At 42.7% G+C, this 26,329-nt stretch overlaps 1 protein-coding gene across 2 annotated transcripts in view; it reads right to left on the reverse strand.

The window, feature by feature from the left end:
* The window catches only part of NOTCH2 (notch receptor 2), an 85,918-nt gene extending 59,589 nt beyond the window's left edge, over positions 1–26,329 (reverse strand). For both annotated transcript variants that reach the window (XM_062003490.1, XM_062003489.1), the window contains exons 1-4: positions 26,235–26,329; positions 16,103–16,184; positions 6,089–6,348; positions 5,078–5,413 (exon numbers count right to left, since the gene is read on the reverse strand). In XM_062003490.1, coding sequence (XP_061859474.1) covers positions 5,078–5,413; positions 6,089–6,348; positions 16,103–16,184; positions 26,235–26,316 — 760 coding nt within the window. In that variant the 5' untranslated portion in view covers positions 26,317–26,329. The remainder of the gene's footprint in view (positions 1–5,077; positions 5,414–6,088; positions 6,349–16,102; positions 16,185–26,234) is intronic.

Below are 26,329 nucleotides of genomic sequence, written 5' to 3' on the forward strand. Positions count from 1 at the left end.
TAAAACTAATCTCTTGTACTGTACACAAATTTAAAGCAGCCCAGTGATTTTGCATGACACTAATGCATAAGTCAGCCCAATACTAAAACCTCGCCAAACCATCGTACATTTTAACATTTTAACCAGTTATTCTGCCATCTAAGAGCTGGTCCTCAAGCATCTCATGTAGATGTAGAAAAACATTAATCTTGCACCACAAGCTGGAAGATATCACTAGTGACAGCAGAATAGAAACAAAAAAAGCTGTGCAATAAGAGGTTCAAAAGAAATAACCAGCAGGTCGAGGGAGGTTCTTCTTCCCCTCTACTCTGCCCTGGTGAGGCCTCATCTGGAGTACTGTGTCCAGTTCTGGGCTTCTCAGCTCAAGAGGGACAGGGAGATGCTGGAGAGAGTCCAGCACAGGGGCACCAAGATGATCAGGGGACTGGAACATCTTTCATACAAGGAAAGGCTGTGGGAACTGGGGCTGTTTAGTCTGGAGAAGAGGAGATTGAGGGGAGATCTTATTAACATTTACAAATATCTAAAGGGTGGGTGTCAGGAGGCTGGGACACCCCTCTTTGCTATAGTAGATAGTAACAGGACAAGGGATAATGGGATGAAGGTGGAACACAAAAAGTTCCACTTAAATATAAGAAAAAACTCTTTCACTGTGAGATGAGGGAGCCCTGGCACAGGCTGCCCAGGAGGGGTGTGGAGTCTCCTTCCTTGGAGGTCTTCAGGACCCGCCTGGACACGTTCCTACAGAACCTGATCTAGGTGAACCTGGACTGGATGAGCTCTAAAAGTCCCTTCCAACCCCTACCATTCTAGGATTCTATGAATAACACACAGCAAAGTGTGCTCAGTCAAAAGACGTCCAAAGGAAATGGAATCAGGAATGGTTGAGATTGTGAAGACAACACTATTTTGAATGCACAGTTGGAGAAAATACAAGTTTCCTTTTTGGTAACTTCCCAACTCCCAAATTCCTTTTAAATTTGTCCTACTCTGAAGAACTGCTGTAAGTTTAGTTTCTGAATACCTACAAGCTGCAAAGGTATGAATTTTGTGTCTAGTCCAACTTACACCACAACATTGTAATCTGCTTGTTTTGTAAATAACACTGTCCTAGTAAAGTTCAGCTTTCATTCTTTAAATCCATCCTTTAGAGCCATGGTTACTCAGACCAATGCACCTCTGTTGGAGGTGCATGACAAGCATGAAGCTACTCTGAGACACACGAGTTTATCTTAAGTTGGCTCCCAGGATCTGATTTTGCAGTTACATAACCTGACTCTTTTCCAGAAAGCCCGAGAGTTTCATGTATTTAGACACCTGACACTGTTTCCTGTTCCCCCCTGTGCTGGGACTCACATGTCATTTGCTTTCTCCCTCTAAGAAAACAGTTTGCAATACATATCCTGACTTTTGCTCCGTATCTCCAAGCACATCATATTAAGGAATGAGAATCTCTAGGGGAAAAGCATTCCCATTGCTAAAGGCATGTTGTTCCTCCTCTAGTACAGATGGATGCAAGCACATAACTTTACTCCTATGTCATCTGAAATCTCCACCCTATTCCAGAGCACCATACCCAATTCCTTCCAAATCTTAATCCTTAGCCTTATTTCAACCTGCAAATTACACCTCTGACTTTCTGCAGGACCCATTAGTTATGGAGACAGGAAATGATATCTGAACAGAAACAGAACAGATTCAGGCCCTGCTGACAAGAAAGTAGGGAATTCAGCACAGAATGCTAAAACTGACCTGCATTGTTCTAACACAGAAGGGTCTGCATGTCAGGGGAGATGGGCTACTCCATGTAGGAAAGGTAGCTCACCTGGAGAGGCACGCAGAGCATCTGGTACCCTGAGACCACACCATACAGAGCCTCCCATCCCACAGTTCAGGAAGCAGTTCATCTCTAAATCCCACCGAGCAGGGTCCCCCCACCACAGGAAATTCAGTAGGTCTGCTGGAGCCCAATTCACGATGCTCACCACACAGCGCAGCATGACACTGCTACGAACCGGCATGAGGTACTTCCTCTTCCCAGGAAGTGTTCCAGCTCTCATAAACAGCCTGCTCCAGCCTGACAGATTGTTTCCTGAATAAGCCCTTGGAATTCCCTAGGGTCCTTATCTTAGTTAATGGGTAATTATTTTGATGGATAACAATGAATAATCACTTTCCCAGCTAAGAACTTCCTCTATTGACTTGTTTAACATTCCACTGAAGGTTAGTTGCCAAATGAACTCCTTTTTTGTCAAATATTTATAACTACAAGCTAGTTCTTATATTTAAGGAGTTGCTATTGCTTCAGGTTAAGTTACTTTCACGGAAGCATTTTACTATGGCTTATGTTACGATTGACCCAACATGTTCACTTGTCTACAATCTTTTTCAAAGCCCAGAGGAAAAATTATTACACTGGATGGATAGAAAATAAGTTACCTTTCCTACAGATGCAATACTGACACTTGCCACCAAACACTGACCTCTTCTAACATATGACTTCATGAATTAGCTAATGCGAGATTTGTTTGTGTAAATCTACAAGTGAAATGGGAACTTGAGTATTTAAAATAGCAGCCCAACTACACTGTACATAAACAGTACTTGTGCTACTGTAGAAAAAGCTGCTGGGACAGGTAACTCCAGCTTGGAGGCTTTTTACTTATTTTCAAGCTCTCATTCTCATGTATCTGTATTTACAGAGAATGAAATTCACTCAAAAGCAAAGAACATCACATCTACAGGAAATGTTATTCCAGCGCCAGTCCAGCTTAAGTTGTTGCTTGGGCACAAACCATTTCTTCAAAGCAATTTCACAGGTCAGAAGACATAAAATCATGTCAAAAGCCATCCCAGCACTTCATGATGTAACTGCCTCGTGCCTCTACATCCATAACCCTGAGCGATGGCAATAACTTCAGGCAGTCCAGAAGGAAGGGCTAGAGCAATTCCATTTATAGTCACAGTACCATCGGCATTGCTCCAACTCAGAGAAGAAGTCTAAAGAGGAATTTCTAGCCTGTACTCTTGGCACTGTCTTCCAGATGAGCAGGCCTTGTTCACATCTTCTCTGGGTGTGACAAGCCATCACTTTTCCTCACTCTGTTGACCTTTCCTTCCCAGACAGAACCTTTTCCAACACTTTAGACATCTCATGCTGTGTGCTTGACTCTAAGGGGCAAGAAATGGCTGGCTGCCTTGCCTTTATCAAAGAGTTTAATGTAAGTATTTTTGCTTCTCCAGTCTCTCACTTTTTTTTTTTGCTGTTTTTCAAGTGACTAGGTTTTTGGTTTTTTTTTTCAAGAAGTCAAGCTAGCAAAACAACATGGCCAACTTAAACAAATACAGGAAATACAGAAGTGAAGGCTCTCAAAGCCACATTAACCCACCCCCACTATACACATTGTGTACTAAGTCCAAAAAAGCAGCTAATAATCCAAAATGTGTGAGAGCAGTGTGGGTGTGGAACTGTTACTGTAGTAATCTCATTTTCATTTCCTGACCCAAGTTTAGCCAGCCCACACGCTTGGCTAAGGGAAAATGTACTCCTACCTAGTCCTGTGCCCCATAAGAGTCAAGAAATCAAACTGTCTCATCAGCTTTACAGTATTATGTCCTTCATGCTCCATCTTCCTCTTCTCAGCATCACAGTGCTTCTGCATGAGATCTTAAACTCCTTAAACTGGCTAAACATGACTAACTAAGAAAATTCTGAAAAAAGATGCAAAGCAGAAAAGCAATAAATTTTCCAAGAGCAACTGTAAGTTCAGATAGAGTATTTTCAAAGACCCTGTATGTTCAAGCACTTTTTTCAGCACAGTTAGAAATAGTTGCTTTCACACAGAAATAAAGATGATACATCCTATTTTAAAACCGAGTTTCCTAAATTCTTCTAAGTCATGTGCTTGCCCAGACAACCCAGAAAGTTGTTGTGCAGGCACTAGCTAAGGTTGGTAGTGTACTTTTAAGGTTACATGAGACAACACTTCCAAGACAAAGGTCTCCAAAGTTCTAAATTCTCTTTCCACACATTACCTGTGACTCCAGGTGATCCTTGTGAGAATGCTGTCACCCTACGTTCATCCTAAACAGTATATGGCAGCTACATCTTTCACATAAATAATAACAGAGCAATACTTAAGGGGAGAGAGTTTACTTTTCTAGATTACCACACACCAAACATTCATGTGCCAAACTGCAATACACTTAAGTCAGAAGTCTAGTCAAAAGCATTTCCAAACAATCAGTTTCCCATGGACTGAATTACTCAGTTAAAAATATCAGCCTAAAAAAGCCCTGACAGGCAAAGATAACTAGCACTGCCCTGTGGTCAGTATGACATGTGGACGGAGAGCAGCAGGACTGGAGGAGACCACCAGGGTCCCAGCCAGGTGTCCTATGGTCATTTGTACAGATGAGTGTCTTGGGGATTGGAGCCCAGCTTGACACACAAAGTCAACACAGTCCACAATCCTGAGCAAGCACATCAGTCCTGCTATGGATGAACTCAGGGCAGCTAACAGCATCAGAAAGCAAGCAAGCATTAATTTATATTACAGGTAAAAAATGGTGTGATTCTTTGAATTATAGCTTGTAAGATCTGGAGGAACGGGAGGAGAAAGAGGGAATAGAACATGTTTCAAGGGTAAAAGCTGGGAGACAGATACATGTTCATCTTCAATCACTGAAGTTAACTGGCCTTTACTGACACAAAACTAAGTATTTGTAGAGGTTTTACATCATGCAATTTCACATTCAGAACAGGTACTAGGAGACACCACCCTAATCCCCTTGAATCTCTCTCACAGTTCTTACCTACTTGATTCTCTACCTCTAACTGGGTTAGAAAGAAATCTCTCAATTATATATAGCCTCTTCCCTTTTCTTCCTTTCCATGTTATGAAATTCTGACACTCAGAAATTAAGATGCTAGCAGAGCTTTCTGCCTCGCTGAGATTTCTCTTTTCAACCTTACCGTACACAAACACCACACAGAAACTGCAAGAAAAGTTTCCAGAAGAACATAGATGCCCTGACAAGGCTACTCCACCAAGCCTTTCCAAGCAGCATCATTTACCTGGCAGACAGTTGCACTCAAAGGTGTAGTCACTTGTTTGATGACAAGTTCCTCCATTCATACAGGGTGATGGGGAACAGGGTACATAAATGGTCTCGCAGCGATGCCCGGTATAGCCCAACTTGCACTGGCATCGGTAGGAACCAGGCAAATTCACACAGGTCCCACCATGTTGACAAAGGCCTGGTGTGGCACATTCATTCACATCCATCTCACACTTCTGGCCAGTATAGCCAGATTGACAGATGCAAGAGAACTTATTTCCAGATACAGTACATGTACTTCCATTGGCACAAGGTTGAGATGTACAGGCATCGATCCATTGGCAATCCTTTCCTGTAGGATCAAGACAGAGTGTTGCATTAATAAAAAGTTAGTTGTATGGAAAACACTTTCCTTCACGCTACCTCAAAATGATTGGTGTACTACATCTTAAGATCAGCACAGGAAAATTTGTCTGCATTTTACAGTATTATAGTCGAACTGAAAATCCGTTTGTGGTACACTACAAAGTCATTTTTGTTACAGGGCAGCAGTCAGATACAGAACATTGTGATTTATAAAAATAACCCATGACCTGAAATCATAATGCAACACTGTCAGTCACTTCTACAATCCCTTCGAGAAGGAAGGGTGAGTTTCCATGCTTCCCCTTAGGCAACAAATAATAGTTTTCCCATAGAAAGATTTTGCTGGACAAATTTAATTCATTTATTCTATGAGGTAGACTCTGAATTCAAAGTGTAACAGCCACGGCAGAGGAGCTTCTGCACTCAGTTTTCCCATGTGTACAACCCCACAAGATCTAAATGTCTTTCTGCTTACGTGTAAAGGGTAGGGAGTTTGACTCCCTACCCCTCTTGACTTTTTTTGGTCATGAAGTCATTTAGACTCTTCATTTCCTGTGCTGGAGCTAGTGAATTTGAGAGCGTATTATAACCACCCCAGAACATCCCGGGAGGAAGTAATTCAGAAAGGAGGGAGTTTGGAGGTACAAATGCAGAAGCCCACCTGTGTAACCCAGAGGACAGACGCACTCATATGTTTCCTGGCTGTGGGGGTGACAAGTTCCTCCATTCAGGCAGGGTTGGGACACGTAGCAGAGGTGTGATTCAGAGTATTGACAATCCTCTCCCATGAAGCCTGGAGCACATTTGCAGGTAGGCTTTCCTATCAGAGATGTAGTTTCACAAGTTCCCCCATTCTTACAGGTATTGCTTTCACAGGGGTTTCTGTACTGACAGTAGTCTCCAAGAAAGCCTTCTCGACACCTGTAACAGAGAAGAAATTACTTGCAGCACATTCATCTGAAGCCTTGCTGTCCTGGGAAGATACCAGGAATAAAGTCCCATGGTCACCAAAAGTTTTGGAATTTGCCATAATTAATGGTAACACTAACAGACCTAAAAGCTAACGTCAGAGATGGAACAAGGCATTCCTCTGGGATTGCCCCAAATGAGAAAACTGAAGAGTTCAAATTGTGAAATCACTCGTTACAAAATAAATAAATACTGCCTTCAGAGTTACATCAAATGCAGGAACTTGTTCTTGCATTTCCCTTCAGAACTTCAATAAAAGCCCAAGTGTTCAAGAATTGCTGAGTAACAATTAATTCCTTGCACCTACTCCCCTTCTAACAAGCATGTTTTTTTAAGCAGGAAATCAAGCAGTTTCAGTCATAGGTATTAAGACCAAGCACTATCTAGCTTCTAAAATATTTATAAACCTTGTACAAACGCAGTGTCTGAGGGCTTGAAGATCTGTGGCAGATCTTTCTCCACAGCACTCCCGTGAGACAGGAATACAGTGTTATCCTCATGTTGATAAGTGCATCTGGGACTGCGACATGCTGAAGTCTGCACTCAGCTAGCAACACAGGCACTGAAGTCAGGTCTCCCACGCCCCTGGCTAACACCCTAATGACAAGGTCATTGTTCCTCCATCTCCCACAGAAAAACGAGTACACATACACTATCTACAACTAGGGCAATATTTTATACAAAGTTCTGCGGCTGCAGAATAATTGCAGTTATTTCTCTCTAACCCAAACTTATGTCAATAGAGTCTGACTACACTTGTCAGCTGTAATCCATCTTTCAACCGGCCTTTGTACTCCAAATTTTCCATTTAACTTCTAGTGATACAGGATCCAAGCAAGCAAGCCTGCAAACCCCACCTTTGTGTCACCCACAGTTCTATCTGCTTCTTTCAGGTAAAGCTGCAAGAGTATACACTGGATAAAAATAACACCTAACATACAGGACTGTCCACTTGCAGTTTTTTGTGCAGTGCACAGCTGCACACTTTAATTGTTAAGTAACCCAAGATACACACAGCCTAAGAGAACGAGGATTTCACTGAAAAAAAATCAGAGGTGAACAGTTTTAACTACACTTTATTCCTGAACAGGATAGGGCCCAATTAAATAACTTAAATCACACCAATCCAAATGGAGGAGATTACACCTGCAAGAAATAAACAAAGTCTCTAGTTAGCCCCCAGACAAGAATGTAACAGTACAGAGACTGCCTTTTCCTTATGCACTTAAAAAGTGTATGGTGGATTAGAAAAACACACAAATCCAAAACAATCACCAAACAAACTCACACCACACCTAACTGGACACGTCCTAAAATTCAGTTTAAAAGTCAAAGAAGGGTCATGAAGTTGTGTTTTAAACAGAATACTACAGGGATCTGCCTTTGTTCCTATGCTATTCAACACATATCAATGAATAACAACAGAAAATGCCAATGCTGGTCATACATATAGGTAAGAGAGAGGACAGATTCTTGAAACAGAGTAGTAATGTGAACTGCTTAACAAAGTAGTCAGCACACAAAGTGTACTTTAGCACTCAAATTCATGCGTGTAGAAACTAAAACACATACACAAAATAGTCTCCCCAAAACAGGAGACTGATCTGGGAAAGACAGACTTACTCTGAGGGTTCTAACAGTCAGCTGAACATTTGGCCAGGAGTACTTTAGATGTATAAACAGCAATTACGAAGTAAGAGTGAAAGAGCTTGATGCTTCACCTGATACTACCATGGCACAACCATTACTGGACTATTACATCAGTTCTGGTGTCCACTCTAAGAAGGAAGAGCTAGAATAAGTTCAAAGCAGCCAACAGTAATGATTAATAGAAAATTCAACACAATGAAAAGCTCAGGTGGTTCAGTCTACTTATCAAAGGGAAAAAGGAAGGAGACAGTTAATCAAAGGCTTTAAGTATCCACAAAGAAACTCAGATTTAACAATCATTCCTGGTCTCAAAGGTTTGGGGATAACAGAACTGAGCAGTTAAAAGTTCAAGTTATTTAAATTCAAATCAGAAATAGGATAATGTCTTTATCTTCAGATACAGACATACGCAGTCCCTCAGCAGTGAGGAGAAACAACTGCAACGGCACATTTAAGGCTGCAGTGGAATTTCTCCGTCACTTATGCTTGTTTAAAAGAACACCAGGATTGGCTGTTTCAGAAAGAGTATGCACACTAGTTCAAACACAGCTATTCGGAGAGGTTATTATCCCAGTTACGCAAGGGGTCATTACTAGATGACCACAACTGTTTTTTCTCATGTTAAAATTTATTAACTAGCTTCAGCCATATGTCTAAAGCAGGAAAGTCATTTAATAGATGTGCATAATCGTAATTTACCATTCCCCGTAGCCAAATTAGGCTCCTTTCACCATACCTTAACACTTTCAACTTCATACCCAAGAATAGACATGAAAGAAGAGTTTTTGCAAGGCAAGGAGGATTAATAGTCACAGAAACCAAATCCTGAGACAATACCTCTCGCAGAATATCCTCTGCCTCTTGTGCTATCCTAGGTACAGCAGCTGGAGGCTATCAGTCAGTGTGAACTTCTGCCACATCACAGGAGAGGCAATCTTCGGGCATTCACGGCAGTTCTATAGGCTTCCTTTAACATCCCGAATCCCTCCTTAATATGGGTTAGAAACCAGTCCAAACGCCAGCGGGCTACAGCACAGCTTTGTACGAGCTCGATCACATAGAAATCTGGCACCCAGTGAAGACGGCTGTGCCAGAGGACTGCTCGACTCCCACGGCATTCAAGCCCGCACATGGTGCACTGACTAGTTTTGCTTGGAGACCATCTGGCTAGCTACAGTTAAATCCTGTTTCTGGAGATCTATATGCAGCTGATTAATGCGTAAAGTCAAATTGAACTCCAGTCTCAGAAAGCTTACAAGATTTCACTACAGAGATTTCTTCTGGTTTCCCCACTGTAATAGGGGAGTTTGGGCAGCAGTGTCAGCAGTACAGCAAGCTCCTCAAACTAAGAGCAACACACACAGGCCATACAATTGTAGTTCTCTTCATCATGAAAGAAAGAGGAACAAGCCAGAACTTCACAGAACCTCACTTAGGCATCTCATCAGGCAAAAAAGATGTCCTCCAACAAACGCAAAATAAAACAAAACACATCTAAGTCCAAAAAGTCTTTTTCATTGAAAGGATGTAAGAAACTAGAAAGTCTAGAACACCTCATGCTTTGTCCACAAGCAAATAAACCACCAAGACATATCTTCTCTCCCGTCCCCCTCAATACTCTAGGATACTGGAAGGCGCATTTAACTTCTGCCCTTGGGTAACAGGGAGGAGGGAACCTAAACATTGATTAAGAGTATTGATGGTATGATTGAAAAGAAAAGCTCAGACCTGTGCTCTAAGATGACACCCACAATTATCACCCACAAATGGCCCAGTATTCTGTACACAAATGTTCTGATACAAAGTTGAAGAGCTCTCCAAGACGAGGCTTGTTCCAGTATCTTCTGCAGCTAATCAGAAAAACATGAGGGAGCACTCCAGCAGGGAACTCTGCAAAAGCTCTTTTAACTTCAGCTCTTTATTTTTGGAAGGTCAAAGCTTTACAGAATGTGCCAGAGGGAACGTGCCTGCCTGTGGAAAGATGGTAGGTCAGTTATACACGGCCCTTGTACCCACCATTTTGTTCTCCTCCGGGAGAAGTGCTTGGTCACACAGTTATGCAATTTTCCCCTCCAGCAATTCAGGGCAATTTTTTCTGGATGTTAAGGCAAAAAAAATAAACCCTACAGTCCAGGTTTTCAACCATATTTTCTGTCATCCACATATCTAGGCACAAATACTAGTAATTTAGCTCTAAATGTTAGTGTAGACAGAACTGCAAATATTTGCCCCGATTCATGTTGGGCACCACACTGTTTCTCTAAAAATAGAGGCAAACACTAAAGAAGCTGGGTCCAAGTCCAGACTTCTATAAAGGATATGATTATCCTCAACAGCAATTCCAGCTTCCCACCACCCCTGCTCTTCTCTCATCCCAACCTACTCTTTCAAGTTCTCTTTAGGAAAAAAAAAAAAAAGCCACTTGTCTACAGAGCAGTTCAAAATTGTAGCAGCTTGTGTCAGCTCCAAATGACATGCTCAGAACAGGAAACCAAATCTTTTCCAAATAAAAGCCACTGTTTCTCCTCAGTTTTCCATCTAACACTCAGAAACTGTAACAGGAAGATAAAGTTTGTTCTGGCACTTTCTGGAAGCACATGAGGTCTCTTAACCTACTTCAACAGGAATTTAATCTTTTAAGAACAAATTTCACATACAACTTAATTCAAATCATGATTTCTGAAAGCTAGAGTTTGAGATGGGAAAATGTCCTGTGGGCTGCATCAGCTATGCAGCTGCTTCTAATTAAAGCTTCTCCTTTACTCTCTCTGGGCTACTTTCCAGCACAAATACTTTAGTCAGAGCTCAGCCCTTTTTTTTTTCCCTCCTCCTTTCAGCTCCAGCCTGCATTTGCCTTAGCTCAGGCTCTCATGAAGCTAAACAAGAGACATTAAAAAAAACCCAAAGTGAATGTATTTATTCAAATCTGAAGTACTCACAAATTCACAGAGATGCATTTACTCTACAATGCTACAATGTGAAAGTAGAAGACTCACAAAAGCTGTAGTTTTGTGGCAGAAGAGCCAAAAATGCATTGAAGTTACCTCCCAATATTGCTTTGAAAAGACATCTGAAAAACATGTCTGGCCTGTTGGAAAAACCTCCTCATGTACCATACTCTATTTGCTTGGGCACATTCATAGGACAGTCTCTTCAAATGCACCATATAGACTGCTTTAACCAGCCTTCCAGATGTTTGATTTTCATGGGAGTTTCCTATTCAGGCACAATGATATCATCTGGAGATGCACAGAAGGAAGCAGATGGTTTTAATTTGAAACGCGAAGAGAAGAATTTCCTAGCAGTCTTACTTCTCCCCCCCAACTCAACACTCCCTCTTCTTTGATTGGAAGATGCTTCAAGAGAGGGGGGAGAAAAAAAAAATGCAGTGTGATGACTAATGTGAGAAGGGTCTCAGCTATTTTGCTACAGATTTTAACCAGACTTCCCTCTGGCTCCCAGGTTCTGACTCCCACACCTACACCTCCTCTCAGGAGGCAGAACAGGATTCTCTGGTTAGCTTTTGAAATGCTCCTTCCCATGTCTCAAAGCTCACATTTATGCGTCATACTTTGAATGCAAACTATGGGATGGGACGGCCTCTCTGTTGTGCATTTAAAGCAGTACACAGCCATTGTTTCAAGCCCACAGAAAGCATTTCCACAGTGTACAACTTCACAGTACACTGAGGAGTAACAGCCACTGAAGTCCAAATGGGCAAGGTTTAATTCAACACTTTCCTGACCCTGAAAGCTCTGAATAGCTTTTGGTCTGGAGAGGTAAATTACAATATAAAAAGTTGTCTGAGTGACTGAAATTCCCGTTCTGTTCCCAGATGTGAAGCTAAAAGTGTGTGCACTCTCCTCTTTTTCCTCTGCCCTGGTCTCTTGGGTCTCCTTGAACTCCTGAAGGGAGACAGAAGGAAACAGCAAAAGGGCAGCTCATTCTCAGAAAGGGACAACTTCAACTTCTGCATTTAGCCTCTTCTGGAAAACTCTCAGAGCTCATCCTGCTACAACGTCTCCTATGGGTATTCCCCATTCACTGGTTTAGGAGCGATCAGTCTCCTGAGACAGATCCCGAGAAGACAGTCTGCTGCAGTCTCAGAAGCATATCTGCAGTCTGGGGTCTTGCCTTCAGTCCCTAAAAGTTCTCTTAAATCCAAGTTTAAATTCATTTATGAATATCCACATGGAGGGAAAGGTAGGCCAAAAACCTGATAAGGGAGTTAAAGTTATTGGGAATTAGATTCAGCATAGAAGCCTCTTATTGTCATGCTGTTGCTGCTGTTGAGTTTAGCACAGTTTGAGGTCCTCCTGTTGCCACCAGGTAAAAACTGTATCATACAACATAGAAGTGTGCACAAACTTCTGCACACAGTGAGAAAAAAAACCACTGCTCACTGAAGAGGCAGGGAAGCACACAAAGCTGCACAGATCTTGTCAGCTTTGGGCACAAAAGGATGTGTTGAAGGAGACTGTCATTTCAGCATCAGTCAACTTGAGCAATCTCCACTTCTGACTACGCAAACAGGTCATGGTCACCACTGTTTTTTTTTACCATCAGGACTGGACAAAAGACACTAGAGTTAAAGCAGCAGTTTTGTTCATATTGAGGTTCTGATATAACTTCTGAGCACACAAATGTGCAACATTCCTAAGGTCAAAAAGTCAAATCTTAAAAACTTTCAAAGCATGAGAAGTAGCAAGGCCCAGTTTCCTCCCTAAACCTCAGAGCACTCCCCTGCTCCTTGCCACTTCTGCTTCTCCCCCTGGCAGTCTTGCTTCTGCTCCCTGTCACTGGGGCACAGGGGAGGGAAGCTGGGAGAGGCTGCTAAACATGGGGAAACCAGTTAAGATACTCTGTACTTTGCAGCCGTGCCCCACTCCAAGCACAGATGGACTGCTCAACCCTGCATCCACCTGCAACACAGCAGACTCTTGCACACAAGAAAGAATAGGCAGCACTGCCAGTATCTCTGCTCATTCTTGCTCACCTTCACTGCCTGGCTGAAACTGCAGAAATATTACAAGTACTATACCCCAGCCTCTTCTTACTACTATTTTCCAGGTCATCTAGCAGCAGAGACAAGAAAGGGTGTGATGCTCCCAACTGACATAAGCAACAAGCACCCTGCTTCTCTGCTCGATCTGAGAGCATACAGGAAGGTTTATTTATGCTTAACACCTCACTGTGCAAAAGGCTGCCTGGAGATGCTTTGAGAAGGGAGAACTCAAAGTGCAACTCAAAGCCAAACCCCAAAAAATCTGCATTGTGTCAAAGCAGAACCCAGAAAGCTTGGAATGACAGGTTGTCATTGTACTGCTACTGCAGGTACAGCCATATTCCTTGGAATAAGGTCTGTATCCTCACCTCTCTAGTCACTGAATGGGGGTAGAAAAATCTAACAAAAATTCTGACCCTGGAACATGCAAATACAAGAATGTGTAATTTTCTAAATATAAAATTGAGGTCAAAGAAGGTCAGTAATTCTATCAAACAGTGCCACAAAGTGACAGCCACGGGCCAGCAGCATCACCAGGGGAACAGAGCTACTTAAAGGGCAATCTGATAAAGATCCAACTCCAATTTCCTTACAAGGGTCACAATCACTGTTCCCATAACAGAAGCCAGATGCACCAGAATTAAGTTTTCTCAGCAGAAAACTAGCTTTCTCTTAACGGAGTAGATGCTATAGGATTTTCTGACAAAGAAAGCTGTTTCAGCACTAAGCTTCCACTTGCTGCTTTGTCAAATATCTGGACTAGATATTTTGCTTATGTTCCTCATATCACATATGGTTCTCTCTGATGCAGGTTCTCCCTCAGCTATTTGCTTGTCTCTTATAGACAGCAAGATTAAGTAGATGGACTGACCATATGCTAGAACAAACAACTTGGCCAAGAGGAGGTCAAGAAAGAGGAAGAGAGCCTACTGAAACAACTTATTGCCCAGCAGAGGAAGTACTGCAGAAAGCTTGAAAAGAGTTTAAGGGGAGGAGATTCAGCTCATCAGTGAGTGATTCTGCAGAGCTGGAAGCCAAGCCACTTGCTTTAGTAATAAGCTCAGTTTCCTGAACAAAACATTTCTGCTCTGACAGCCATCAAAAATTCAGAAAGTCATTTAGGTTACTATACTAGATAGAAAGTTCCCCTATTTAGAGTTCCTCATCACGCAGGAAAGAAAAAAAAAGTTAAAACCAAAACAGGATGCTAACAATCAGCCTGCTAAAGGTAGAGTCTCTACAATTAAGGGTTTTGGGGTTTGTTTGTTTTTTTTTTTTTGGGGGGGGGGGGTTCTTTCCTTTCGGCAAAAAGAGAATTCTTGAGCCAGAACTAGAAAACAGACACCTACTAATCTCTGTATACAAGCCTCTATTAGCCTTTCCAATGACTCCGGCACCTACAAATTGACTGAGTTGTTAGTTGAAGGAGGGGCTGGCTTAAGATCTGCAGGAAGACTTTGCACAAAAAGGAAGAAGGCAGCATTAGATTTATAAATAACTGTGCACTCAAAAAAAAAAATATGAGTGGTCAAAGCTGCCACTGTGATAAGGGAAATGCGTCAAGATCTGGACTGCACTACAAATACTGGAGTTCATCAGATGAACCAACTAAAGAATTCTTTTTACAGTCTAATACATGGTTAAGAACAACATGCAAGTTGGAGAAAACATCCATAGAGAGGTACAAGTGGCACCAACATCAATATCAGTCTTGTTTATTATGTTCATCATAACTCACATAACTTTGGCTCCAGACCAACAGGCTTAATTACTCGTCAGAAAGACCAACTTATGTCACACAATTTCTTGTTTCAGTCTTAAAATACAGATGAATAGCAGAAAAAGCTCCAGCTTACTTTACAGAAGCCAGTTTGTTTCTATTGACAGCAATATAAAGCCATGGAAAGGAAGAGACTAGGAAGCAGCAAGTCTGAAATTTTAAACCACTCAAAAAACAACAGCGAACATCAAGTTATATATTTGTCTTTCTATGGCCTTCCTGTACATCAGGTATTGATTTGAAACTGAGAAGAACCTCAAATTAGGTTATGATTTCCCCTTTGTGTGCCACAGGTGCAATTTAAGTGCACTGAGTTTTATGTACCACATTAATAGAAAGAACTGAACGTCGTGGCTAGGCAGCATGGATGTGTACAAAGGGGTAAAGAGTTGAGCTGTATGCTAGCCAAGTTAAATCAACAGGACAAAAGTCAGCAATATTTCAAGAATGTTGGCATTAAGAGAGATTCAATATGCTAGAAAATGGCACAACTTGCACTGATGAAATAAACACGGTTTAGAAAATAACCCACTTACTGCAGACATAGTAAATGAACCCAGACAAACCAGAAGGATTCATCTTCTTGCAAAATACCACTTTATTTTTACAAATCCAAATACCACAGATTGAAGGTGAGTTGCACTTAAACAGATGTGGTATCATTCTCCAGATACCACACAATCCACAAAAGCTTCTCTGATCAGCTTTCCATGCAGCAGCAAAATGAAGGCACCACTGAAGACAGGTGTCAACATTTACCAAAATCAATTACTCAGTAAAGACAAATGTGGGTGTTTGTTTGGGGGCTTTTGTCAGTTTGTTTTTGCAACACCCACATAGTACCCACTCTCCAGCACGTGGAAGGAAACTGGCACAATTCAGAGCATAGAGCAGTTCTGAAACATCTTATAAAAATATTCAAATTGGGGCTGAAGCTCTATAATGTCAGGCAAGCTATAAGATGGAGAGCAAGTTCCAACTTGTGGGTCTGCAAGCAAGGAACAGAGTTAATCTCTACGATCACTTTGGCCTTGCTTCCAAACCTAATGCAAAGAAATCAAACTGACAAGATTCAAACCCCAAGATCTGAACAAGAATTCCAGATTTCTTACATTACAAAAAGCTCACACAGAAAAACTAAAGCATTAGCAAGAAACAATAACTGTGCTAAAATTGTAAGCAAATCTTAATAACTCACATTTCCTTTCTGGCTAGGACCAGGAATGAAAGATGACTTGTAAGGTAATTGATTAGAAATGAAATCAACTTACTTGCAATATCCTGTACCATTTTGATAGGGAATGCACTTTCCCTCATTAACACATGGCCTGGAATCATCCATACATTGCAGAGCTGAAAGAAAAGAAAGCAAGTCAATTCAGTAGCCATACATGTCAAGTCAAAGCTTCACCAGCATATTTTGAGGAATGAAAATCTTAAGAGTAGACAATTTTATGTGACCAAAACAAAGTCTAACATACACTACCACATAGTTTAATTCAGTCTGTGGCAGCACCAAAAGAGCCCAAGTCAAAGAAGAATCAAATGCAGATTTGTTTATCAGGCAACCAAACGTTTCCAGAATTTTTCAAGGTAGGTTTTTTTCAAAGCAAAGCATGTAGCAATTTCAGCAAGCTACAAAGACATTTGTTTTAGCAATTGAGTATTTTGGGTTAAGTGTCATCAATTACTAATTTCTGACCATAATTCTGGACTTAAATTCTCTGAAATAAAAAGCAACTACTCCTAAGCCTTCTTTCACACTATTTTTCTCAAATTCTTTCTTTCCTACTATCTCTAGGGACACTTGGCACCAAAAGAGTGACATCCATCCCTTATAGGCTCAACAGCTGTACATTTCTAGCAATTCAGAACTTGCTGCAACATCTTTACTGTTGTGGTACACCCATTTCAGCCAGGACTGTGTTTGGGATTAAGTGAAAACACCGGAGATGTTAAAGACTTTCAGCAAAGAATTTGGTACTTCTAAGGAAGAGACACTCTGTCGCTCAAACTTGACATTTTCACAGAATGACAGCATCTCAAAGGTTGGAAGGGACCTCCAAAGATCATCTAGTCCAATCCCCCTGCCAGACCACCTAGACTAGGTCACATAGGAACTTGTCCACATGGGTTTTTAAATGTTCCCAGAGCAGGAGACTCCACAACCCATCTGGGCAGGCTGTTTTCAGTATTGTTTTAAAAAGGCTTTAGGCCTAACACTGGTCAGAGCTGGTCAACTTTTATCCAACCCTATGGGAAGCTCCAGTGTGACCTGTTCTAATGCAAGCAGCACAGCAGCTCAAGCTCTGGCAACTGTTCAATTCCTGAAAAGGACCTGAAACAACACGCTGTGGCTATTTCTGAAGTGACCAGGAGGCTGACAATGATGGAAACCCAGCAGGGGCAGAGGGCATTCTAGAACCACAAAAATTCAGCTAGTCCACCTGGGTCAGAGCCTGCCATTTGAATAGCACCAAATTAGTGGCTAAAGCTCTTGGAACCGCAAGATCTGTGTCCTATCCTAAACTTACCCACATATTGAGAAGTCATAAGCTCTTTTCAGCCTCCAGTTCTGGTCCCCAAACAGACACACACTTCCATGCCTTTATGTATCCTATTTCAACAACCTTACTGCATTAGGGAAAGCATTTAACCAATCTTAGCTGAAGGCACTCGGAGACTTCAGTATCATCCAGCCAACTAATGGCTGGCTTACATACCACCTGCTGTAGGGCACATTGCCTTTATTTTTAAGCATTGTTTTCCCTTCCTTCAGAGGTAGTGATTTTTCAATACAGATTCAGCAAGGGGCATGAGGGAAAACTGGTGTAAACCCGCCACAAGAGTTCATACACTGGTAAAGAATGGTGCTCAGAAACCAAAGAGTTAATGCATCAGCCTCACTAAGCTCTCCCTGTGACTGGCCCAAATTCAGTCCAGCAATTAGACAGCTTGGAACAGATTCCAGTTACTGCTATCCAGGGCTTGAAGTGTTATTTCTCAACTCCAGAGCACGTAAACAGGTCACACACACACTACGAGGTACTACAGGAGCGTTTCCCACTTGCAATCCCTATAGAGAACACAGTTAAATTAAAGCAGCCCAAGAAAAGTTAACACTGTTTTCCCAAATACGAGTATGCCTGGTTGTGTTAACTTGAGTTCTGAAAAAAGGGGCACTTGGATGGCTCTGCTTTTGCAGAGCTCTCAGGAAATGAACAAAATTCCACTCTGAGCCCCTCTGAGATAACCCCTGAGGTCAGGGTTACTAAGCAACAGAAATATTAACACGGATTTTGCATGGCATTCCCCCCCACAGCGGTCAAAAACACTTACACTGATTTGCACCTGTCTGACAATTTTTATCCCATTTAACGGCAACAGCCACAAGGCTTCAACTCCAAACTTCATCTGTTTCTGTCTAACACTACAGCAGCTTGTTTTCACAGCAAAGATTAGTTCCAGTGTAGTGCAGTTACACTGTGCCTAAGAAAAAACTGCAAGAGGACCTGTAGTGATTCAGACTTCTTGCTACCTATGCTACTCCAAGGAAACACGGGGAGGTTAAAAGGAGCTTTTGCCACATTTCAGAGAATCAGGAGGGGAACAAGACTTGGTATTCTCATCTTACTACCTTGAATTTTCATTCTTTTCACACCAATCAAGCCAGTGAAGCAAATACTCAGAGGATTATTTCTTTTGTGCCCATGCTTTCAAACACAATTTTGTAATCTCTTCAAGTACCCGCGTCCCCAGCAAGAGCCGAGCAGCCAGCTGATTTTGTAACTCACATAGTAAAAGCTTAACTAGCACTTGGCCAAAACCACTTCCCAGCACAACTGTGTGGAAGGGAACAAGAGGCTGATGGCTTTTGGAGTCACCGTAGGGATCCGAATCAGTGATTCTTGTTTAGCTTGCTAGGCCAAATACAGACACAGCAGAGAGGCTTTAACAAAGTAATGATTAATTTTCCTGAGTTTTTCTGACAAATTATTCCTGCCTTGAACTGCTGTTTAGCAGGTCATTAAACTACCACTAGTAAAATTCTTTAACAGATAGTGAACAGGGCAACACAGGCAGCTAAATATATATTTTGTATACAGTAATTTAGAAGTGAAAGAAGTCAAGAAAACAAAAGCATAAAGACTCCTCTGTACTTTCTCAGCTCCAGACTAAAATAAGTTGACTAAAAACTCATTGAAATGCAACTAAAGCTGAAGCGAATGCAAATGTAACCATATTCTACATTAAAATGAGTATTAAAAAGTAACGTGACCTCTTCTCTTTGAAAAAAGAAATCACAAGGGAAATTGAAGACTACAGTTCTCACAGTAAAATTAGCATTTCTGTGCACAAAGCACCGTCTTCCTGTATTTCATGATATCTTCAACAATTTCATAATGTATGCAGAAAAAGGCCTTTCAACATGACTTACTTGAAAAGCTACTTTTCTGCTACTCTACCATGTGGTGCTCAAGAGTTAACAGTATCAGAAACTTTACCTTCTACCTCAGCCAGCATAAAAAGGAACGTTTCTCTACACCCATTATGTTAACTGGCAATACTTTGTTGTGTACAGCATGAGAGAAGACAGCCTTGTCTTGAAAAGATAAAACCACTTTTCTAGAAGCTGTATATAGATAACATCAGCATGCTGTCTGTCAAGGCTTTGAGTCTAACATGCTCCTTTTGACAGCTTTCTGCTGCGTTATAAGAAAGACAGCAATGGTGAATTATTTGTTGGTTATCTGGACTGGCTCTGGCTTTCCAAAACCACCAAGACTACCAGAAGCCGTGTCTGCCCAGTGACGCTTCAAGCCCTCACACTTTCACATGGCCACAGGTCTCCATGGGGCAATCCCACAGCTTTTTCATGTATTGAACCCAATCGTGGTTTTAATCACTCCTTTGGGGCATGTTACAGGAATACTGGGAAGACAGCTCACCATCATTGAAAGGTTGGCTTCTTATGAAGTGAGCAGCCACCACTTTGTGAAAGAAGTACCTGATTTCTAGAACAGACCATAGCCAAGTCGGAAAGACTTCTCAGAAGAGAGCTTTAAGTGCATGTGAGATGAATGCCATTAGCTATACTACCCAGTCTAGAGTCCACATCAACCCTTGCACCAGCCTGCACTTAGACACAAATTCTAACCTGACATCTAACTAGCCTACCAGGACTATTTTCCAAGGCTAGAGGGAAAAATCAGGTAGCCGCTGCTGTAACACTTTCTGCTTGTGCTCATTTTACTAACAGAAATGCTATAGGAAGCGCTGCAATTCTCAACATCCGAACCCACCAAAGCTCACCCTTAACCAGAGTACAATTTCACCCAGGTTTATTCTTCTTTTTGGATAAAGAGACAGTTGAAGTGAACCTAGGAGGAAAACAGAAGTTGTGTTTCTGCCTCATTTTTCTTTAGTATGCCAAGATGATATGGAAGTTGTGATCTGGCTTCTACACTTCATCTGCCCACTATGAATTCAGATACTTTCTAGGCTAGAAAATTAAAAGAAATTGTGAAGAATTAAGATCAGAAGCTGTTAAGTGTCAGAGTTCAGCTTTTAAGAAAGAAGACTGCTGAGGAAACAGAGCCACAACCAGAGAAACTCTGAATGGGCTTTGTTGTAAATACTAAAAGTAATGCCAATAAACTCCTCACCCACATGTTCAGAAAAAGTCAAGTAGAAATAAAAATGCAAAATACCAAAACAATTAATGCTGTGAGGAAGAGACGTTAGAAAGCAGGTTTCCTATAGCTTTGTGGTTTATTATCCTACATCTAAGAAGGTGCAGGCTCTGACCAAAGGTTTTACTTTAAATAAGGGGAAAGCAACATTCTGGCACTGAACACAGCTTACCGCTTACTTAATCTAAAGGTCTCTCTTTTCTCCTTCTGTCCATAAATTTTCCATTAAGCTCATAGAAATCCACTATCTTTTAAGAATCTAGACCTCTGTGATATTTGGTTCAAACTTGTCCATTGGTTTGAAAGATTTGTGGGAGAGGATGGAAAACAACCTACCTGAACATAGAGGAAAAGTCAGTCTAAAAATACATTAAAGACTAGGGGGAAAGGACAAAATAAGTTTCAATAACCTTTATGTAGTCAGTGGATTTTCTGTGTCAATTGACACTCATGAGAGATAGTCTGTCATTTCAATTGTGTTACCCATTACATCCGAAGAGAAAGGAGGCAAAAGGATTCAAAGCCCTCAAACAGTAGCACATGGGATGCATGAGGAATCATAACACAAGCTGTGAGTTAGATCAGCTCTGAGGAAGACAAGCATTGGCATGGTCTGAAACAGCAGCTATGCAACATATCAAGGGGTCTTGAATTCCAATTCCAGCTTCTGATTCTTGTCAGGAAAAATGGACCATTAAAAAACAGAAGCTTGGAGAAAATGCTGAAACACGAGGTATTGTTCTGGAGGAAGATCAGTAGGTCCTCCACGTGCAGAAAGGAACAAAATTCTTCCACAGCAGCACCTTGCACACACAAACTGCTGCTGAAAAGGCTGGTAAGGAGTCGGAAGCACTGCACACATGGAGAGAATACCAACAGATAACCAAATTTTGGAGGAAAACCACAAAGGAGTGATAACTAATTATGCTATTCACTAACCTCAACAGATTAGAGTTCCAGTGAGATTAGGCACCAGGAAAGAACCCACTAGCAAATAAATGCCAGCTGAAAAGATGAAAATAGCTTTTTTTATTTTCTTAAGAACAGAACACTCCATGGCAGGCCTATGGAAGGAGAAGGAAGCAAACTAGTAAAAACCTTTACTGTGAAAAAGGGATAAAGCCGTATATTCAGCACAGATTTAGAAAGTGTTAGCATTGGGAGAATTTAAAAAAGGTGACCAGTCTGCACCTCATATTCAGAGGGTAGTAGTTAAGGACAATGCTTGTCTGTAAGACACAGAAGCCATCTCTAAAGTAAAAATGCCTTAAATTGATTATTCAGACATCTCCACTGTTTTTACACACAAAAGCCTGCAATCAATTGGATAACGCAAGACTCATCAACTGAGAAGCTAAGCAGAGGAGTGTGAAGGCACTCAGCCAACATCCTGTACCTTTTGGGAGAGAAAATTAAACTGGTTTTCTTCACTAGTTCTTCTGGGCTTCATAAGACAAGCACTACAAGAACGAAAAAAAAAAAAAAAAAAAAACCCACCCAAACAAGTGTATTTTAGAATAACAAGTCTGTAAGAAGAAATTTTACTTTAGGAGTTCATCAGGTGTTTCTGAACTCAAGAGTGCAAACAGCAAACCTGACACACAAAACCGTATGCCCTGCCATCACTGGTTTCAAGCCTCTCAGCCAAACATCTAGGAACTGGCAAAAACTACTGACAGGCTCTCCTAAGAACAGAGCTGGGAACCATTGTGCAAATGCACAAGTAGAGTTGAAGTCTTTCTGTCCTTGGGGCCTTGCAGCCTGAGAAGCTGCAGGAGGACTGTTAATGCCAGCAGATGCAGCTACAGCACACATGACACTGCTCCTGGTGAAGGACCGCAAGTTATAATATGTATTGAATTCAGGATGAACTTGTAATATGGTTTCAAGTCTGTCAGTCACTATACTCTCTATTTCCTTCCACAGCTACTGTTCCTTGCTTTCCTCTATTTTCACTTCTCCAAACAAAGCCAAATTCCCCAAGATCCAGAACAGCAGCACAAAGCGTTGCTTAAAGAAAAATTTTCAATGAAAAAAAACGTAGGGAAGGCAATTAAAGAGAAGTTCTGACGTTTCCATGGCAATGTGGCAGACAGGAATCAGGCTCCTCGTCTTCTCCCAAGTCTTCTGTCATTGTCCAGCACTAAATCTTTATTAATGCGAGGGTTCAGCATGTTTGCCTGGGCAGAAATGCCAGCCTGCCACTCGTGCTTCCACTACTGGCCCGGGTGATGTCAGAGCAACGCAACGGAGACTTGCTGTGCAGAAGGAACAGCAGACGCCCGTGCCATTTTGAGATACAAAGCTCTTTCTCATCCTCCTAGAAGTCTAAAAAAAGGACATGTGCCCTAGGAACAGACTATTTGCTAAACAGAACGAATGATTATTTCTGCAGCTCTCAGATGACCGTGTTTAGAACGATGTAAGCACTGTTTCTGCTGGATGGGCACCGACAGCTCTTGGCTTCTGTTGGCAAGAGGACTTCAGAAACTAAAAATACAGCTGCAAAAGGACTTTTCAAATATGGATGCTTAAGGAAACTCTTCTTACCCCAACAGGGACAATATTCCTCCTAAGGAGGACTGATAGTTTAATAATCACTGTTTTCTTCCTCCACTTATTCATTAGCCAAGAGCACAGACTTAAAGGAAACATTGTTACATCTGGAGTTACGAATTGGGGCTGTTTGGTTTTGCTTCCAAGTGAGACTCCCCAGTCCAGAAGAAAGAGTAGAAAGTCCTGCTGCTGCTCTTTTACTTGCTCCTTGTCCTGGGTTCAAACCCCAGCCACCTGACCTGCTCACAGCACATATACTGTTTTTGAAAGTGGGAGAAACTCCACAGGACCAGAGCATACTGAAGAGAATCACCCACTTACTGCAGCAGCAGCAAGATACCTAAAAAAAAGAGTGATGTTGGGAACAGCTGTGGAAGTTGACAAAAAGCCAACCCACCCCCTGTAAGAGATTCCAATGCCAAATGCCACCAGAGGCAAGAGCCCTCTTTTCCCAAGGATTCGAGTCTTGAGAACATCAGCAAGAGGATCTTCACGTATTTCTAATCTGATTAAGTGATGCCCTGCAGGAAGTGATGCAAGTTAGACAGATTCTCATCATGTTGCCTTTTGAAAGTCCAAATCAGCATCTTTGATAAGAACAAATTAGATAGACAGTAACACCTTCAAGAGATCAAGTAGAACTTGCTCTTCCATAAGCAAATCTGTGTCAAGCAGAGCAGCAGTGTCAGCAGTAGCTCAAGTCCTCAAAAAAGTTTCACTGTTTAAGAACTAAAGACCTTAAACTGCAGCCCACATCAACACACCACCTCTGTGCTGCTCTAGGTTAAAAACAGATTGCAACCTGTTAGAAATACGGGCTGACAGTCAACAGCAACCTGGTAAGACTGGGTTCAGTAAAACTCCAGCATAAATAAGGAGAGGGGGTAATTAGGGTGGGCTTTACTGGTGAGAATTCCCATCTGATCCCTTGCTGCCTGATCAGGAGCAAATTGTTCACAGCAATTACCGGGAAAGTATCCTCACCAAAAGTGCAGGTGTTGCTGCCCCACCCTTGCTCACTGCAACATCAACTGCACCCTTTTGCTCAACTGGAAAAGCAAGTTGCTACACCATTGGGCTTGCATGATGAGGCAGAGCTGAGTAGTCCAAACCATAGCACTTTGTGCATCCAGGAGCCTCCTATTTATTGACCAAGAGGGCTGACATAAGATACCTGCCCTCTCTTGCACAAGAGCATCAAGACAGTTGAATGTGCACCTGAAAATACCCTTTTGATGACTTCATCTTTCCCTTTCCCATTAACTCAAGCCACAGCTCCCACTCCCAAGAACCAGATGCAGGTCAATCTCTCACGAAGGACACGAGGAGGCATTTTCAGTGGAGATTTGTCATCTCTTTGTTCAGCACTGAGAAGAAGAGATTTCACTAGCAAAGCCAAAAGCTTCTGTAGCATGGGAGGACCTCAACCAGCCCAGCAAGTATCCATATTCAGTCAAGTGAAAACAAGTGATACCGACAGGTACTTCTCTCAGCCCATCAGAGAAGGAACTGGTAGGGCTGGCAATAAGCTGACGAGTTGCTGGTATGAAGGCACCGTTTATCTAAGTGGACAGGACACTTAAGTCTTTGGAAAAAAAAAAAAAGTGTTTTGTTGCCTTACAGGACTGTGTAAGTCACTTCCAGAAATAACAGGTCTACTGCACACCACACCTCTATCCTACCAAGAAAACATATTTCTGGATTTATAAAGCACCTACCCTTGGAAGACCCTTTATTTTCCCAGCCTCTCTTGAGCAAGCCTGGCCAACTAGATGATCTCTAAAGGTCCCTTCCAACCCCTACCATTCTATGACTCTAAGAAATAACTTTTTTTGACTCCAACAATTTTCTTACAACATATTAGTAAAACTAAGCAAAAGAGATTTCAGAGGGAGTTACCGCAAAAAAAAACCCAACACTCCACTATCATTTCTCCCAGGAGATAAATAATGACCATTTCAAAGTCAAAACAGATAATCTGCCTACTCTGCATCCAGGGCAGTGGTCAAAGTAGTGGTCAAGACTCCACAGACCACACCAGCTTCCACTCCTCAGCAAAACGAAGAATAAAACTGATGAAATTATCACTGTCTCACTAGGTCACACCCTAAACTTCCAGGACCACCTTCTCCCACTGATGCACTCTTCACATGTCCTCTGAAGAGGAATCCAGGAGCCTCTCAGGAGCAAAAAGGAAGAAACAATGAAAAGACATAAAAATAATCAATGACTGCTGGTCCTAGACAGCTTTTACGTGCCACAGGGCTGCACATGCTTTACTCTGGGAGCAGGACTGCTGCTGAGAGGCATGAAATCCACCAGAACCCAAGAATTAAGGCTGTGGACCGTGTTCTCCAGACCAGCTGTGAGACATATTGAAATGCCAACATACAAAGCACAACAGTGACAAAAAGCAGCAGTTTCTTCAGATGTGCACACATGGCTCCATCACGCCTCAACCGATTAACAGCCAAAGGAGAATACGTCTGAATTCCTTCAGTGTGTGTAGGTATGTCCTCAACAAAGCGTCCGGAATGAACACGACGCATCAGTATTTCAAGCGACAGAAAGCAGTGAAACGTTTTTCTCCGGTGTTTTTGAAATCAAAAGAAACTCTCTAGCACCAAGCCATTTCTGCAGCAGCACAAATATCACTGCCCGGCACTGCCAGCGAACGACTTCCATCGCCGTTTTCCCTTACGCGTAAAGTTCCCACGGGAGAGCAGCCCCCTCCCCACACACACGCGCACGGGGCAGCAGCCCCACGCGCGCTCGCGCCCCGGGAGCTTTGCTTGGCGCGTGAGACCCGCACCAAGGCGAGCCCGGTGCCGGGAGGGCTCCGCGCGGCACAAAGCGGCGGCCCCCGCGGGACCACTCCGCACGCGGTGACACCCCACGCGCGGCCGCTGCGGGCCCACGCCCCCCCTCCACTCCCACCGCCCTCGCGGCCCCTTCCTAGCCCGGCCCGCAGCAAGGAGGTGACACCGACGCCGGCCCGGCCGCGTTCGAAGCGGTGCCGGGACACGGACCGGTGCCAGCCCGCGGCGGCAGGCTGGGGGGCGAGAGGCGAGCAGCCCCCTCAGCGTGCCGCCCGCGCGCCTCCCCAGCCCCGCAGGCCCCCGCCAGACCCTCGCCGCCTTTCCCCCCGACTCACCGGCCGCGGGCTCGGCGCGGCTGAGCACGGCCAGCACCAGGCCGAGGAGGGCGGCGAGCGCCGGTCCCGCTCCGCGGGCCATGGCCACGGCCGCT

This window comes from Colius striatus, chromosome 10, assembly GCF_028858725.1.
Source record: "Colius striatus isolate bColStr4 chromosome 10, bColStr4.1.hap1, whole genome shotgun sequence".
Classification (NCBI taxonomy): domain Eukaryota; kingdom Metazoa; phylum Chordata; class Aves; order Coliiformes; family Coliidae; genus Colius; species Colius striatus.